The sequence below is a fragment of the Trachypithecus francoisi genome, unplaced genomic scaffold (assembly GCF_009764315.1).
Source record: "Trachypithecus francoisi isolate TF-2019V2 unplaced genomic scaffold, Tfra_2.0 Contig01440, whole genome shotgun sequence".
Lineage (NCBI taxonomy): Eukaryota > Metazoa > Chordata > Mammalia > Primates > Cercopithecidae > Trachypithecus > Trachypithecus francoisi.
In genome coordinates this window covers 10016009-10034910 of record NW_022681431.1, presented here as the reverse complement: position 1 = coordinate 10034910, position 18902 = coordinate 10016009, and the positions used below count along the sequence as shown (strand labels likewise).

Sequence of the window (18902 nt, the reverse complement as noted above, 5' to 3'; positions counted from 1 at the left end):
AAAAGGAAAACCAGTCAATGGAAGAAAAACTAAAATGTATCACATTTGAAAAAGGATATAGGCCAGGAGAATATGAAGCTATTTTAAAGCCATTTATTTTAGATAATTTGAAATCACAATTATCTTTATAAAGATAATTTTGAAAAGTTGCGGATAATAGGTAAACAATACCGCTCTCCTCTTAAAGACAAGTGTGACCTTGGATTAACTTTCTAGCTCTGTTGCTTGGAAATGTGATAAGGTGACTGTCCACTGTGTTACTAGGCAACATGGCTTGTGGTAAAAATTACCCAGTTACCTGGTGGGAAGCTATAGCTTTGGGCTCCTCTGAAGGTAGTTTTACAACACACATTGACACTTTCGATGCATGAGGCTTCTATACCAGGATGGCTCCCTAATCTTCCCAGTATGGATATTGTTTCCTTGTACCTGAGCTGGTGAGATGGGAGGGGGCAAAAGAGACGGAAAGCTGCTGGACTGTGGTATGCACTGCTGTAAGGACCACTCCACTGAAAAGGAACACCCAGTGCTGCCCTTCCTGTCTACATCCTTCTAAGTACATGGATGATAAGTAGGGTCCATGGTAGTCTTGTGAGTCTGAATATTTTATGGGTCTTAAAGATCCCTTAGGGATGTTGAAGATATATAAGTGAAAACTGGAGTCTTAGGTGATATCAATAAAATGTCAGTAATGTTTTTGCTCATGATTTTTAAGGTCTGTAAACAAATTATGTCTTGATTCTATTTTCTCTAAAAACATTTGGCTTAAGCTGATGTGGTGGCTCATGCCTGCAGTCCCAGTGTTTTGGAAGGCTGAGGTAGGCGGATCACTTGAGGCCAGGAGTTTGAGACCAGCCTGGGCAACACAATGAGGCTTAATTTTTTTATTTATTTTATTTTATTTTATTTATTTATTTTTTTTTTTATTTTTTGAGACGGAGTCTCGCTCTGTCATCCAGGCTGGAGTGCAATAGCAGGATCTCAGCTCACTGCACCGCCGCTTCCCGGGTTCTTGCGATTCTTCTGCCTCAGCCTCCCGAGCACCTGGGACTACAGTTGCACGCCACCACGCCTGGCTAATTTTTGTATTTTTAGTAGAGACGGGGTTTCACCATGTTGGCCAGGCTGGTCTCAAACTCCTGACCTTGTGATCCACCTGCCTTGGCCTCCCAAACTGCTGGGATTACAGGTGTGAACCATTGCGCCCGGCCAAGGCCTCATTTTTACAGAAAATTAAAAAACAAAATTAGCTGGCTGTGGTGGCACATGCCTGCTGTCCAAGCTACTTGGGAGGCTGAGGTGGGAGGATAGATTGAGCTCAGGAGTTTGAGGCTGCAGTGAGCTACGATAGTGCCACTGCACTCCAGCCTGGGCAACACAGTGAGACTCTGCCTCTAAACAATAAAAAATAAATGTTTGGTTTAATAAATTATGTTTTGATGTGGCTGTCAACTTGGGGCTACAGAATAAGGAAATACATCAGCAGGTGGAAGGAGGAGTCTCTACAAATCTCTAGAAAGGAAAAGTCATGAAATAATAGGTGGGAAACTGGAAAATGGGCATTTAAAGAGAAAAAGGAACATTTTCTTCTTCCTTGGCCTTGGTTTCAAAAAGTCAAGCTGTGCTCAGGGATGTGTGTGGGTAGAGAAGACCAGAAGTATAGTCAGGCAGCCCTGCAGAACTGTGAGCTCCTTCTCCTCTTCTAGGATTCTGGGAAGATGAGGTGGCCTACAGGACCAAGAGAACAAAGCTGTATCGAGTGAGTCAGACTATCTAGTTGGTAATTATTTCTGTGTTTATTTCCTTTTTGTGATCTCTAAGCCTTTAGAAAGACATAAATCAGAGCCTGGTCTTAGCAAGGTTTTGGGGAATAAAGTGAAGAATGATGGATTCAGGTTTGGGCCAGACTGAAGTACTGTACGGGTGACAGGAATGATTAGAGAGAGATCCCTAAGGAAGGTGTAAACCAGTAGACCACACTTGAGGTTGTAAGGCCTTCCATCCCTGAGTGTGAAGATTTCTCTTTAATGCCAATACTGGGTGATCAGGGTTTGAGTTCATTAAGGGAGCCTGTGGGTTTCTTTGAGGTTTTCAGAACATTTTGTATTGCTGTTATAGCAGTCAGCATAATCTATTCCACAACATATGCTAACTTTATTAGGAGCTCAAAGTTAACAAGAGCCATGTCTTATGCATCGTTGCCTCTCCTTACAGTTACATCCTTATGCTCTGCTTTGTCTTAAATACTATAAATTTTGCCCATTTCAAAGTAGATCCAGCATTGGCCATAAAGTCTGTCAGAAGTAAAAAACAAAAAACTCTTTAATTTATGGTCAGTGATTGACTTTTTCTCCTGAAAATCCTAGAAACCAAAGTTCCCTCTGTTGCCAGTGTCAGTAAGGAATTCCTCCATGGGAGTTCTACACTTGAATATAGGTAAGAATTTCAATTACTTACTAATTTATGCTCCATAACATCTTACATTGATAAATGCCTTTCAATCCCAAGAATGACTCAAAATAATTCCTTAGTCTACTTCCAAAAAAGAATGCCAAGTCTGAAGACGGCAAGTAATGAAGTATATTGTTATTTTGTAAATTAAATCAGGAGGTCAAAAATTAAATTAAGCAAAAAGAAGTTCATATTATATTAATATGTGAATAAAATAGGCTACAAAATGTTACCATCTTTATTTTTTCAAAGTATACGAACTGCATATATAATCACCAATATTTAATTTTCTGGGGGATTAGATTGACAATGGTATCTATATTTTTCTTAGTTTAGCTGTTTTTTTATGATGAATATGTAATCTTTATACAATAACATTATTATACTGCCTTTAAAAAAATTTTTTTAGAGACAGGATCTTACTGTTTTCTAGACTGGAGTGCAATTGTAGCTCACTGTAACCTCAAACTCATAGGTTCAAGCAGTCCTCCTGACTAATCTTCTAAGTAGCTGGGACTACAGGTGCACACCACCACATCCAGCTAATTTTTAAAAATTACTTGTAGAGACAGGATCTCGATATGCTGCCCAGGTTGGTCTTCAATTCCTGGCCTCAAGCAATCCTCCTGCCTCAGCCTCCCAAAGTGCTGGGATTATAGGCATGAGGTACTGCACCTGTACCTGGCCTATATTACCTTTATTATTTAAATGTATTGAAGGCTTATGATGTGTCTGTCAGTGAGTTAAGCATGTGGCATGGCATGGTGGTGAAGAGAATGGAGTCTGGAACTTGTTGCCTGCTTTGAAGAAACTCAGCCCCCTCCACTTACTAGCTATGGGACCTTGGATAAACATTTTAACTCTCTGCCTTGGTTTCCTTATCTATGGTCATAATAATAGTAATACCCTGAATTGTAGATTCAGGGTTGCTGTGAGGATTAAATGAATTCATTTATGTAAAATATGCAGAATAATGCTGGCACTTAGTACATACTAGGTAAGTGTTAACTGATAAAGTATTTAATACTCACAGAAACCCTATGAAGTAGATATTGTTACTGTCTTCATTCAAAAACTGAGGAAATTAGGCTTACTTGCCCAAAGCTGCAAGCTAGTAATTGGCAGAACTGGAACTCAAACCTGTTCATGCTCTTAATGACCCTCTAATATTCCTCCTAATCATTATTTTTAAATAAGATTTTGAATAGGAGAATCTAAATAGCCAAATACATAATTCCCAGTGGTTAAATTAGCTGATTTAAGTGCTTTATTTTCAAGACAAATTTTTAGGATATATCCCAAAAAACAGTTATTTCTATAGCGAAGGGAAAATGCACTATAGCCATAGGATGACACGGATATAAGTTCTAACTAGCATCAATAATACAACATTAACAAAACAAAATTTTCAACAAAACCCTTTGAAAGCAATTTTGAGAGTCAGCACTACTTGCAAGAAATCACAATCTGGTCTAGTCACTGATGATATATTTGTTTCAATTTTTATTTGCTTTATTTACTATTATTATTGTTTGAGACAGGGTCTCATTCTGTCACCCAGGCTGGAGTGCAGTGGCATTATCATAGCTTACTGCGGCCTAGAACTCCTAGCCTCAAGAGATTCTCCCACCTCAGTCTCCCAAATGCTGGGATTACAGACGTGAGACATAGCTCAAATTTTAAAAGCCACAAAAGGGTATAATGTGCCTCCTGCCCTCTCTCTGCAAGTAACCAATATTACCAGTCTCCTGGGTGTCTTTACAAAGATATTCTATGCATACACATGCAGATATGTATGTTTCTTCTCTTTCCAAAACATCCTTTTGGTTTTTACACACATGATAGCACATATGTACTGTTCTTTACTTGCTTTTTGTACTTAAGAACACATTTTGGCTATCATGCCACATCTTCAGAGGAAGAGTGGAATTAAGAGTATGCCACCCCAAAATATGCCACTCCAGCACACTGACAACTTTGAGTTAAAGGCACTTGAAAGCCGGGCGCGGTGGCTCAAGCCTGTAATCCCAGCACTTTGGGAGGCCGAGACGGGCGGATCACGAGGTCAGGAGATCGAGACCATCCTGGCTAACACGGTGAAACCCCGTCTCTACTAAAAAAATACAAAAAATTAGCCGGGCGAGGTGGCGGGCGCCTGTAGTCCCAGCTACTCAGGAGGCTGAGGTGGGAGAATGGTGAGAACCCGGGAGGCCGAGCTTGCAGTGAGCTGAGATCCGGCCACTGCACTCCAGCCTGGGAGACAGAGCAAGACTCCGTCTCAAAAAAAAAAAAAAAAAAAAGGCACTTGAAAAACCACAGGTGCAAGAAGATCACTCTGGCCTTCATGCTGTTTCTTCTTCTTTTTTTTTTTGAAACGGGGTCTTGTTACATGTCCAGGATGGTCTCAAACTCCTGGCCTCAAGTGATCCTCCCAGTTCAGCTTCCCAAGTAGCTGGGATTACAGGCACATGCCACAGTGCCCGGCTCATGCTGCTTTTTAAAAGCAGGAGATGAAATTCCCATTTGAAAGATGCCCTCCCAGAGCAACAGACACTGAGACCTACTTGAAAATGGAGGGTAGGAGGAGGGAGAGGATCAGGAAAAATAACTACTGGGTACTAGGCTTAGTGCCTCGGTGACAAAATAATCTATATAGCAAACCCCTATGACACAAGTTTGCCTATATAACAAACCTGTACATGTACCCCTGAACTTAAAAGTTAAAAAAACAAAAAGAAAAGAAAGATGCCCTCTGTGTACAAGAAGGAAAATAACATTGTTATCACCAAGGATTCATAGTTGAGGCTGAATTCAAATAACGTAACTCTTATCTTCTAGCCTCCTCACATCATTTAGTTCCTTTTTCACAACTTATTACTTTTCATCCAATTCAGCATGTAAGTGTTCAACTCTGAGTCTCTGGGTCTTCATTTTCTTACAGCGGCTCCTATGTCATATAGAACTTATATTAAATAAATTTGTATGCTCTTCTCCCATTAATTTATCTTATGTCAATTTAATTCTCCGGCCCAGCTGAAAAACTCTGAGAGTAAAGGTAAAATTTTGCCTCCCCTACAGAAGAGCTTTGTAATTTTTTAACATCTACCTAGTATTTTGCTTTATGGATATGCCACAATCTAATTAGACCAATCTTTTGCTACTCTAAAAAATGCTGCAATGAGCAATGACAAACAATATTTGTTTATTTTTTTTAAAAAATCCAGTTGTCATAACAATCCTGCTTTCATTAGTAAAATTACAGGAGTTTCTGGAACTTGTCAGTAAGCTATTTAACTATACATTTAAAAACATGGTTCCTGGAAGGGCCGGGCACGGTGCCTCACACCTGTAATCCCAGCACTTTGGGAGGCCAAGGTGGGTGGATCACAAGGTCAGGAGTTCGAGACCAGCCTGACCAACATAGTGAAACCCTATCTCTACTAAAAATACAAAAATTACCCAGGCGTGGTGGCGCACACCTGTAATCCCAGCTACTTAGGAGGCTGAGGCAGGAGAATCGCTTGAACCTGCGAGGCAGAGGTTGCAGTGAGCCGAGATTGTGCCACTGCACTCCAGCCTGGGTGACAAAGCGAGACTCTGCCTCAAAAAAAAAAAAAAAAAAAAAACAGGTTCGTGGCAATAAGAAATTCATTTACTTTAGTAGAAACTTTGACCCAGAGCTATGAGCTTGAACCCACAGCATTTATGGAATAATATAAACACGAGGTTCCTTCAAAGAAAATAAATAAATACATAAAAATAAGCTGGGCATGAGGGCTCAAGCCTGTAGTCCCAGCTACTCAGGAGGCTGAGGTGTAGGGACCGCTTGAGCCTGGGAGGTTGAGGCTGTAGTGAGCTATGATTTCACCAGTGTGCTACAACCTGGGCAACAGAGCAAGACCCTGTGGAAAGGAGCGGAGGGGAGGGGAGGGGAGAGGACAAGGGAAGGGAGAAGGGAAGAGAGAAGGGAAGGGAAAAGGGAAGGGAAAAGGGAAGAAAAGGAAAAGACAAAACAAGACAGACACTATGCCTCTTGCTTTCTAAGTAGATAACAATGAAGCAATACTTTTGCAAAAACAAATGATATGTCAAAATTTAACCGTTAGGGGCTAGGCATGGCGGCTCACACCTGTAATCTCAGCATGTTGGGAGGCCAAGGCAGGAGGATCGTTTGAGAAGTTCAAGATCAGCCTTGGCAACATAAGCGAGACTCAGTCTCTACAAAAAAATTTAAAAATTAGCCAGGCATGGTGGCATACACCTACAGTCCCAGCTACTCGGGAGGCTGAGGCAAGAGAATCACTTAAGTCAAGGAGTTCAAAGTTGAAGTGAGCTATGATTACACAATTGTACTCGAGCCTGGACAACAGAATGAGACCCTGTCTCTTAAAAAAATAAATTTTGTTTAACTGTTAGACAAAAAATAAATGTTTGAGGTGATGGATATTGCAGTTACCCTGACTTAATAATTATACATTGTACACATATAGTAAAAATATCACATGTACCTCAAAAATAGGTACAACTATTACATATCAGTTTTTTAAAAAAGGAAAAAAAGCAGTATACTTTTCCATAAAGAAAGGAATATTTTTTAAAAATCTCTGCATTATACAGCAATTTAAGATTGATACAAGAAAAGCCTTCACCCACTTCCCCCTTAAAAACATGAACAAGATTACAGATGCACAATCTGAAACTAAGCATCCCTTACTAATTATAAGATGCTAATTCTTGAAGCCACAGTGGCCACTGAAGAGAGATGAGTGTATCAGTAAAAACACCCATGCACAACAACACACATGCTCTCTCCTTATACAGGAATAAAATTTTAAACTTATACTTGAATTTGTGTGCTTGTTCCAAGATTTATTTACATTTCAGATGCAGCATTATAATAAAAAAAGAAGGACTATCTTGGTAGACAGGAAAAAAAGAAAGCCATCAGGTTTAACTACAGTTAAATCATGTGAAAAGCAAATAAAAACCTGAAATAAGAAATTATGGGCAAAAGGAGACACTTAAAATGTTTCCAGGACCTATTGTTCCAGCTTCTAAAAATAGTCTGAACCATTTATACCTGTCAAAAAAATCCCTGATGTTATTATTACACATTGCATCCCTGTATCAAAATATCTCATGTATCCCATAAATACATACACCTACTATATACCCATAAAAATTAAAAATTAAAAAACAATTCTGAAAAGACAGAAGAATAATTAAGAAAAATGTCACCTAAAAAAACCTCTGAAATTTAATTCAAAACAAAGGCAGTCATAGGGAGCTTTCTTCACTACGTATCTACTCCTAATTAATAAAATTAGCTGACTTTTATCGAGCATTATATTCCAGGGCATTTGTTAACTGCTATATGCATTATTTAATGTTCCCAGGTAAGAAATGAAGGTGTTAAAGAATACCCCAATGTTTGATTTAGAAAAATAATATAAAATAAAATATTTCTAATTTTTGTATTTGGTGAAGTGGTTCCCAAAGGATAGTAGAAGCTTCCTGGCCGGGCGCGGTGGCTCAAGCCTGTAATCCCAGCACTTTGGGAGGCCGAGACGGGCGGATCACAAGGTCAGGAGATCGAGACCATCCTGGCTAACACGGTGAAACCCCGTCTCTACTAAAAAAAATACAAAAAACTAGCTGGGCGAGGTGGCGGGCGCCTGTAGTCCAAGCTACTCAGGAGGCTGAGGCAGGAGAATGGCCTAAACCCGGGAGGCGGAGCTTGCAGTGAGCTGAGATCTGGCCACTGCACTCCAGCCTGGGCGACAGAGCCAGACTCCGTCTCAAAAAAAAAAAAAAAAAAGAAGCTTCCTAAAGACTCCAGAGCCGTCATTCTTAACCAGCAGCACACAGCTGAACTACCTCGGGTGCTTACAAAGCTTTTCAAATGCTTGGGCCCCAACTGGGTAATTTTTAAATTACCAATTTGAAAAATAATAATAATTATAAAAGTAGTACACAGTGGTGGTAAAAAGTAACTCAAACAATACTAGAGAGGATATAAAATTAAAAGTAAGTCATGCATGATGGCATGCACTTATAGTCCCAGCTATTTAGGAGGCTAAGGCTGGAGGATTGCATGAGTTTGAGACTAGCCTGGGCAACATATCAACACAGCATCTCAAAAAAAACAACAACAGTAACAACTATAAGTCCTCCTAACCCAACCTCCCACTGTTAATGATTTCTTCTGTACATTATATATTTTTAATTTACAAAGGAGATAACCATTTACATGCTCTGCAAATGGCTTAAAAAATAGCATCTCTCCATATCACTACATATTATGGGTCTATCTTGGTCTGTCTGTCTTTTGTTTTTGGAGACAGAGACTTGCTCTATCATCCAGGCTGGAGTGTGGTGATCATAGCTCACTGCAGCCTTGAATTCCTGGGCTCATGCAATCCTCCTGCCTCAGCCTCCCAAGTAGCTATAACTATAGGCACATGCCACCCACCACACTCAGCTAATTTTTAAATTTTTTGTAGAGAGAGTCTTACTATGTTGCCCAGGTTAGTCTCAAACTGCTGGGCTCAAGCAATGCCCCCATCTCAGCCTCCCAAAGTGTGGGCATAAGGCACTGCACCTGGCCACCTTGGTCTTTCAATAGCTGCCTAGCATTCCATTGTTAAAAGGCATATTAGTCATCACTGTCTTGTCGACATTTAGATTATCTTTTTTTTGTTGTTGTTATAATTAACACTGCAGTGAACATCCTTAAGCATCCATATCTTACTGTCTTTTTGTGAGTATATTTGTGTGGTGGATGAATTCTAAAATGACCTGAATTGACCTACATCTTTGTATGTATAATCCACTCCTCTTTTAGCAGATGAAAACTGTAAGTATGATGAGACTCCCATTATTTTGTCCCATTACATGGCAAAAGAAAGACTATCTTGGGAGGGCCTGATCTAATCAGGTGAACATTTATTTATTTATTTACTTGTTTATTTTTAGGGACAGGGTCTCACTCTATCACTCAGGCTAGAATGCAGTGGCACAATCAGCCCACTGTAATCTCAAACACCTAAGCTCAATCTATCCTTCAGTCTCATCTTCTTAAATGGCTGGGACTACAGGCTTGCACCACCATGCAGGCTGACTGAATTTTGAGTTTTTAATTTTCTTTTTGGTAGAGAGGAGGTCTCACTATGTTGCTCAGGCTAGTCTTGAACTCCTGGCCTTAAGTGATCCTCTCCCCTTTGGCCTCCCAAAGTGCTGAAATTACAGGCATGAGCCCCCATGCTTGACCTAAGATGAGCCTTTTAAAAACTGAGTGAGGGTTTCTTTCCAGCTAGCTGATCATAGAAGAGAAGGTCAGAGAGATGCATTCAGGGCAGCCTGGAAAAAAGCAAACATTCATATTGCGAACTACCACTGGAGGCTACATGTTATGGAACTGCAAGCAATATCCAGAAGCTGAGAGTCATCCCTGGTCAACAGCTAACAAGACAACAGGGACCTTAATCCTACAGTTACAAGGACTGCCAACAAGTGACCTTGGATAAAGACCCTAAGCCCCAGGTGAGATATGAAACCCTAGAAACACCTTGATTTCAGTGAGATTCTATACAGAGAATCTAGCCACACTGTGGCCTGGACTTCTGACCTACAATAACTATGAGATAATAAACGTGTTCTTTTAAGCCACTAAATTTGTGATAATTTTTTATGCAGCATTCAAAAAGTAATACAATCTGCATAATAAATTCCTACAAATGAAATTGCCAGATCAAGGGGATATGCACTTAAAATTTATATATATATTACAAAATTGCTCTTCCAATACTTTACATCTTTGTTGTTGTTGTTGTTGTTGAGACAGGGTCTCACTCTGTCTCCCAGGCTGGAGGGTAGTGGTGATCATGGCTCACTATAGCCTCAAACTCCTGAGCTCAAGTGATCCTCCCACCTCAATCAGCCTCCTACTCTGAGTAGCTAGGACTATAGGTAAGTGCCTCCATGCACAGCTAATTCTTTGTGTTTTTTTTTTGGTAGAGATGGGGTTTCAACATGTTGACCAGACTGGTCTTGAACTCTTGGGCTCAAGTGATCCACTCACCCCAGCCTCCAAAAGTACTGGGATTACAGGCATGAGCCACCATGCTCAGCCTACACCAATTTAAACATCCACCAACAGTAGATTTAAAACTTCCCAGTAATTATCTGCTGATTTAAAGTGTTTATTCCACTAAGTCACCAAGGGCTGGAAGGATCTGTATCTTGCCCTCTTGTAGCTGACTTTTTTTTGACAGAGGGACTTTTTAAAAAGTGATTATCCTCTAAAATTTATCTTAATAACAAAGACCTTTTCTTTGAGGCTCTACTAGGAGAGAGGCTGTCATTACAACTGCCATCTCCAATGTAAGAAGCTACTGGTAGTGAGAATTCGTATGAGCTTATAAAACACTATAAATAGCAATCTACCTGTCAGTAAATGGATCTGTGGCAGATGAATAAACTCTGAGTCTCTGAAAACAAACGTAAAAGTTTTTTAACTTCGAAAATTATTTTTGGAATAAAAGTTTGAATAGTTTATAATAGATTCTTCTAAGATAATAATCTGCAGAAAAATCTGAATAAGATACAAAATGATCCTAGCACTTTGGGAGGCCGAGACGGGCGGATCACGAGGTCAGGAGATCGAGACCATCCTGACTAACACGGTGAAACCCCGTCTCTACTAAAAACTACAAAAAACTAGCCGGGCGAGGTGGCAGCGCCTGTAGTCCCAGCTACTCGGGAGGCTGAGGAAGAGAATGGCGTGAACCCGGGAGGCGGAGCTTGCAGTGAGCTGAGATCCGGCCACAGCACTCCAGCCTGGGTGACAGCGCGAGACTCCGTCTCAAAAAAAAAAAAAAAAAAAAGATACAAAATGAAATCCATGATCAAAATATCAACCATACGAACACTAAAGTATATTTATATCTTCAGGATTCGTTAAAAGGGGTAGATTGGCCGGGCGTGGTGGCTCAAGCCTGTAATCCCAGCACTTTGGGAGGCCGAGATGGGCGGATCACGAGGTCAGGAGATCGAGACTATCCTGGCTAACACGGTGAAACCTCGTCTCTACTAAAAATACAAAAACTGGCCGGGCGAGGTGGCTGGCGCCTGTAGTCCCAGCTACTCAGGAGGCTGAGATAGGAGAATGGCATAAACCCGGGGGGCGGAGCTTGCAGTGAGCTGAGATCCGGCCACTGCACTCCAGCCGGGGCGACAGAGCGAGACTCCGCCTCAAAAAAGAAAAAAAAGGCAGGGCGCGGTGGCTCAAGCCTGTAATCCCAGCACTTTGGGAGGCCAAGACGGGCGGATCACGAGGTCAGGAGATCGAGACCGTCCTGGCTAACACGGTGAAACCCCGTCTCTACTAAAAATACAATAAACTAGCCGGGCGAAGTGGCGGGCGCCTGCAGTCCCTGCTACTCCGGAGGCTGAGGCAGGAGAATGGCCTAAACCCGGGAGGCGGAGCTTGCAGTGAGCTGAGATCGGGCCACTGCACTCCAGCCCGGGCGACAGAGCAAGACTCCGTCTCAAAAAAAAAAAAAAAAAAAGGGGGGGGGTAGATTTTAGAGCCAGATGGGACCCAAGAGATTTAGTTTAGCTTATTTTATAGAGAATATGCTAATATTTTAGAAGTCAAAACAGGTAAAATTTTGCTTTCGTTTATTTCAGTACTTTCATCACAAAAATAAAAAAAAAATTTTAGTGTATAACCCAATATACATATTTTCTGGAAGACTACTTTAGAGTATGTCAAAAGTCTTTAAAATGTGCGTGCCCTCTAACCCAGAAATTCTTTTTTGAGAGTTTGTTCTGAAGATACAAATCATAGATGCTCATTCATTCAAATGAACTCAATCAGTATTTATTAAGCAACTTCGATGAGCAACTAATACTGTTGTGGGTGTTGGGGAAAACAACAGTGAACAAAATGTATCCCTGCTGGCATGAAGCTTTCAATCTGGTGGCAGAGAAAGTCAACAAATAAATATACATAAATCTCAGGTGTTGATAAACACTATGAAAAGAAACAGGGTATGAGGGTAAAATCATGAGATTATGATTTAAAAAGCAACCAGAGGAGAAAATCTCAGAAGAAATGACATGAATGAAATAGAATGTATGTCTTATAAGCAGATAGAGATCTGGGAAAAGAAGAACTAAAAATGCAAATGCCCTGGGGCAGGATCTCCCAAACATCCCCAACATAGTCAGCATCACACTGTGTGTCAGTGAGCAGCCAATTATGAGTACTAGATGCTAGTCAAGGAAATCTATGAGTTTGTTTTTTTGAGACAGCATCTCACTGTATTGCCAAGGCTAGTCTAAAACTCCTGGGCTGAAGGGATCGTCTAGCCTCAGCTTCCCACTGTGTTGTTTTTTAAATCAGCAAGTAATGTTTTGACTTTCAAAATAATTCTACTTTTTCTTTTTGAGTCAGAGTCTCGCTCTGTTGCCCAGGCTGGAGTGCAGTGGCAGGATCTCAGCTCACCACAACCTCTGTCTCCCGGATTCAAGTCATTTCCTGCCTCAGCTTCCTGAGTAGCTGGGATTACAGGCGCACACCACCACACCCGGCTAATTTTTGTATTTTGAGTAGAGACAGGGGTTTCACCATGTTGGTCAGGCTGGTCTTGAACTCCTGACCTTGTGATCCACCTGCCTCGGTCTCCCAAAGTGCTGAGATTACAGGCATAAGCCACCGTGCCCGGCCAATAATTCTACTTTTATATTAAACTTATTTTTACTATTACAATAGTGCTTACAGTTAGAAACAACCTAACTATCCTATGATTGTTAGTAAATTAGCTACATATATGATTGTGCATTTGTAAGATGGAATACTTTAAAAAAATTAAAATAACACTTACAAGCCATGTTGTCAAAAATATTTAATGATATGGAAAAAATGCTATTATATTAGGTGAAACAGAAATGTATTAAACACTACATATGAGCCCAATTTTATTTTAAAAATATATACAGGTAGATATATATATATATCTGAACTATTTCATAATAATGAAAAAGAATGGAAAATCATATTTCAAATAGTGTGATAACACTGATTACTTCTAAGTGGCATGATTACTGACACTTTTTTTTTTTGAGACGGAATCTTGCTTTGTCACCCAGGCTGGAGTAGAGTGGCATGATCTTGGCTCACTGCAACCTGATTATGGACACTTTTTTTTTTTTTTTTGAGACGGAGTCTCGCTTTGTCGCCCAGGCTGGAGTGCAGTGGCAGGATCTCAGCTCACTGCAAGCTCCGCCCCCGGGTTTACGCCATTCTCCTGCCTCAGCCTCCCGAGTAGCTGGGACTACAGGCACCCGCCACCTTGCCCGGCTAGATTTTTGTATTTTTTAGTAGAGACGGGGTTTCACCGTGTTAGCCAGGATGGTCTCGATCTCCTGACCTAGTGATCCACCCGTCTCGGCCTCCCAAAGTGCTGGGATTACAGGCTTGAGCCACCGCGCCCGGCCGGGATTATGGACACTTTTATCTTCTTTAGACTTCTCTATGCTTTCCAAATATCCCAAATTAATTATTTTTTAAACAAGGGGGAACCCAAAAGTTATATTCAAAATAAATGCCTTAGAAGATAGAGTCTTAGTTCTTTGCAAGTGAAAAAAGTAACAACAGGACAAGAAGCATTTGAATTCCATTAGTTCTTTTTCTTTATGTTTGATTTACTTGGGACAGGTTAAAGGGTAACTAAAAAAGTTCTAGAGGAGTGATTATACTTACATTCCTGTTTGAAGGTGAAATAGTCTGTAAGATGCCTGCATTCATGATTTCCCCGAAGCAGGAACAATGTTTTGGGATGATTAATCTTTAAACTCCATAAATACAGCACACACTATAAGACAGATAAAATTTTCTTTGTGACCATTATAATGCATAAACACAATTTATATAATTCAAATGACTTATTGTAATGGCATATATCATTGTTATTCCAAACCTGAAAAATGAAACCTTTTGAATGTGATATACTTCTGCCCTAGAATTTGACAGAGTATAGAGTAGCTTTCACAGATTTTTTCACAGAAATCTCTCTCTAATCTCTGTTCTCATGTTCTAAATATCTAGAACTATCTCAGAAAGCCACTCACACATATATTAGTCCTAAAACCTGTATTTTATTTAATTCTGAAACACTAAAGGCATTTCCACTAAGACCAGGAACAAGGCAAGAATATTTACTATCTCTGCTACTGTTCAAAACTGGTGTAAGTGTATTAGCCAATTGAATTACACCTCAATTAGAGGGTTAAGAATGGGTAAAAAATAAAACTATCTCTATTTGCAGATATAACCCCCAAAAATCAATAAAACTAACTCAAATAATAAAATAATTCAGTAAAGTAGCAGGATATAAAATTAACATACAAAATCAACAGCTGTGGGGCACAGCGGCACGCATATGGTTCCAGCTACTCAGGAGGCTAAGGCAGGTGGCTCACTTCAGCCCAGGAGTTCAAGGCCAACCTGGGCAACATAGGGAGACTCCATCTCAAAAAAAAAAAAAAAAAAAAGGGCCAGGCGCAGTGGCTCATACCTGTAACCTCAGCACTTTGGGAGGCCGAGGTGGGCAGATCACCTGAGGTTGGGAGTTCGAGACTACCCTGACCAACATGGAGAAACCCTGTCTCTCCTAAAAATACAAAATTAGCCAGGCATGGTGGCACATGCCTGTAATCTCAGCTACTCGGGAGGCTGAGGCATGAGAACTGCTTGAACCCGGGAGGCGGAGGTTGCCACAAGCCGAGATCACGCCACAGCACTCCAGTCTGGGCAATAAGAGCGAAACTCTGTCTCCAAACAAACAAAAATAGACCTTTTATACAGAAACAATCAACAGAACATCATGGTAGAGAAATCCCCATTTGTAACAGCAACAAAGAGGCCTAAAGACACAGGAATAAATTTAACAAGAAATGCGCAAAATCCATACAAGGAAAAAATTTAAATGTCCCTATAAGACATAAAAGTAGACATGAAATAATGGAAAGACATTCCTTGTTCTTGGACAGAATGAATCAACATGAAAAGATTACAGTTCTCGGCGGGGCACAGTGGCTTATGCCTGTAATCCTAGCACTTTTGGAGGCCAAAGTGGGCAGATCACCTGAGGTCAGGAGTTCGAGAACAGCCTGGCCAAGATGGTGAAACCCCGCCTCTACTAAAAATACAAAAATTAGCCAGGCGTAGTGGCGAGTGCCTGTAATCCCAGCTACCCTGGGAAGCTGAGGCAGGAGAATCACTGGAACATGGGAGGCAGAGGTTGCAGTGAGCCAAGATCACGCCACTGCATTCCAGCCTCGGTGACAGAGCGAGACTCTGTCTCAAAAAAAAAAAAAAAAAAAAGATTACAGTTCTCCCTAATTTAAGTCATTGAAATTCCAGGAAAAATACAAACAAGCTACTTTATGGAGTTAGACAAGTTGACACTAAAATTAACATGGAAAAATGAGCATGCAAGAAAGAATAGCCAGGAAAATGCTAAAAAGAGACACTATGAGGGCAGACTAGCCCTACCAGATGTTAAAACATACAAACGTCTATAATCAAAACAGTGGTACTGGCCTTATGTAGATAAATATATTAGTGGAATTTTATACTACAGATACAGTATAAAAGTACCTATAAAAACATGGTAAATAATAAAGGTGGCATCTCAAATCACGGTAATAATGATGAACTTTTAAATAAATGGCTCTGGGTCAGGTGGCTGCCATTTAAAAAAAAAGATAAAGTTAGATCCACATCTTACACAATGTACAATAAACAACAAAAGGATGGGCAATCTTTTTTTTTTTTTTTTTTTGTTGAGACGGAGTCTCGCTCTGTCGCCCAGGCTGGAGTGCAGTGGCCGGATCTCAGCTCACTGCAAGCTCCGCCTCCCGGGTTTACGCCATTCTCCTGCCTCAGCCTCCGAGAAGCTGGGACTACAGGCGCCCGCCACCTCGCCCGGCTAGTTTTTGTATTTTTAGTAGAGACGGGGTTTCACTGTGTTCACCAGGATGGTCTCGATCTCCTGACCTCGTGATCCGCCCGTCTCGGCCTCCCAAAGTGCTGGGATTACAGGCTTGAGCCACCGCGCCCGGCCAAGGATGGGCAATCTAAATGTAAAAAGATAAAACCACACAAGTTCTAGAAGAAAACATGAGTGAGTTCTTAAGCCCAGTGTAGTTCAAAATTGATGTAGGTAAGAACTGTGTAACCAATGACTAAAAATCCAGACACAATAAAATAAAAGATGGGTAAACTTGACCACACAAAAATGAAAATAGGCCAGGTGCAGTGGCTCACACCTGCAATCCCAGCACTTTGGGAGGTGAGGCAGGCAGATAACCTGAGGTCAGGAGTTTGAGACCAGCCTGGCCAACATGGTGAAACCTCGTCTCTACTAAACATACAAAAATTTGCTGGGCATGGTGACAGGTGCCTGTAATCCCAGCTACTCGGGAGGCTGAGGCAGGAGAATCGCTTGAACCTGGGAGGTAGAGGTTGCAGTAAGCTTAGATCACACCATTGAACTCCAGCCTGGGCGACAGAGCAAAACTCCATCCCCAAAATAATAATAATAATAATAATAAATAATATAATTTGCATAGTAAAAAAAACAATTTGGCCAAACTGACAAAACTACACATTCATTTAACTTTTGACCCACTTCTAGGAATCCACCCTGAAGACACACTTCCAACAATATGAATATGCACAAGGCTGTAGCATGTGTGTAATAGTAAAATATTAGGAACAACCTAAATGACCATGCACAGGAGAGAGGCTAAGCTATGATACGCTCAAACAATAAAGCACAAGGATGAGGAAGATCTCTATAAACTGATTTAGAGTGATTTCCAGAATACATTTTTAGATGAAAAAAGCAAAGTATGGCTGGGCATAATGGCTCACAAATGCAATCCCAGTGCTTTAGGAGGCCAAGGTAGGAGGATAGCTTGAGGCTAGGAGTTTAAGACCAACCTGGGCAATACAGCAAGATCCCATATCTACAAAACCTTTAAAAATTAGCCAGCTATGGTGGTCACATGCCTGTAGTCCCAGCTATTTAGGAGGCTGAGGCAGGAGGATCCCTTGAGGCAAGGAGTTTGAGGCTATAGTGAGCTATGATAATGATCATGCCACTGCACTCCAACCTGGGTGACACAGTGAGACTCTGTCTCCTAAAAAAAAGTACAAGAGTAGCTATAGTATGCCACCCTCTATATAATAAAGAAGATATATGAAATTCATATGTATGTATCTCCTTTGTACATAAAAAATGCAGGAAAGATAAACCCAAAAACTAAAGAGATTGGTTACCTATAGCAGGCATTCAGGCACTAAATAGACTATGAAAAGAATACTTGTTTAAAGCATGAGAGCTAAAACAAGAAGGGAGAGTGTGGCCTTGTTTAGTCTGAGGTGGCAACATGTGCGTTGGGAGACTCAAAGCAGCAGATCACTCTCCACATGTCTACCAGTGACTACAAAAGCACTGTATTGATTTTGAGGTTACAAATAAATTTTAGCAAGGAGGCATAGACATATTTGCAGATACAGAACCCATGAATGATGATAATCAATTGTATACACCAATTATGAAATATTCCGTATATATTTCACAGCCTCAAAACACAAGCAAAAATTGAGAGGCTAATATGCTTTGGCAGTGTCCCCACCCAAATCTCAACTTGAATGGTAGCTGCCAGAATTCCCACACCCAGGGGACAGTAACTGAATCATGGGGGCTGGTCTTTCCTGTGCTATTCTTGTAATAGTGAAAAAGTCTCATGAGATCTGATGGGTTTATCAGGGGTTTCCACTTCTGCTTTTTCTTCATTCTTGCCACCACCATGTAAGAAGTACCTTTTGCCTTTTGCCTCCTGCCATGATTCTGAGGCCTCCCCAGCCATGTGGATTTGTTAAGTCCAATTAAACCTCTTTTTGTTCCCAATTTTGGGCATGTCTTTATCAGCAGCATGAAAAAGAACTAATACAGACGACTATGTTGAAAAACAGATAAATCAATATAGTCATGCACCACGTAATGCTGTTACAGTCAACAACACACCACATACAGGACAATGGTCCCATAAAATTAAAATGGAACTGAAAAATTCCCACATCCTAGTGATGTAGCCATCATAATGTCTACATGCAGGCATTACATGTTTGTGGTGATGCTGATGTAAAAAAACCTACTGCACTGCCAGTTGTATAAAAGTATAGCACATACAATTATGTACAGTACATAATACCTAATGATAAATTTACTGGTTTGTGTATTTACTATACTGTACTTTTTATAATTATTTTCAAGTTTGTTTCTTCTATTTATAAAAGAAAAAGGCTCATTGTTAATATGGCAGGTCCTTCAGGAGGGATTCTAGCAGAAGGCACTGTTACAGGACATGACAGC

At 40.6% G+C, this 18902-nt stretch overlaps 1 protein-coding gene and 1 long non-coding RNA gene across 6 annotated transcripts in view; one reads left to right on the top strand and one right to left on the bottom strand.

Moving 5' to 3' along the window:
• The window catches only part of PPP3CC (protein phosphatase 3 catalytic subunit gamma), a 104713-nt gene that overhangs the window by 31630 nt on the left and 54181 nt on the right, over positions 1-18902 (bottom strand). For all 4 annotated transcript variants that reach the window (XM_033228015.1, XM_033228036.1, XM_033228024.1 and 1 more), the window contains exon 4: positions 14219-14330. In XM_033228015.1, coding sequence (XP_033083906.1) covers positions 14219-14330 — 112 coding nt within the window. The remainder of the gene's footprint in view (positions 1-14218; positions 14331-18902) is intronic.
• On the top strand, positions 299-10023 carry LOC117093215. 2 transcript variants are annotated; one of them, XR_004441068.1, is made up of 4 exons: positions 299-333; positions 1707-1780; positions 2367-2436; positions 9764-10023. It is a non-coding gene; the product is annotated as an uncharacterized LOC117093215 (long non-coding RNA). The 2 variants fall into 2 exon arrangements; XR_004441067.1 differs by having other exon boundaries at positions 303-333; positions 1707-1759.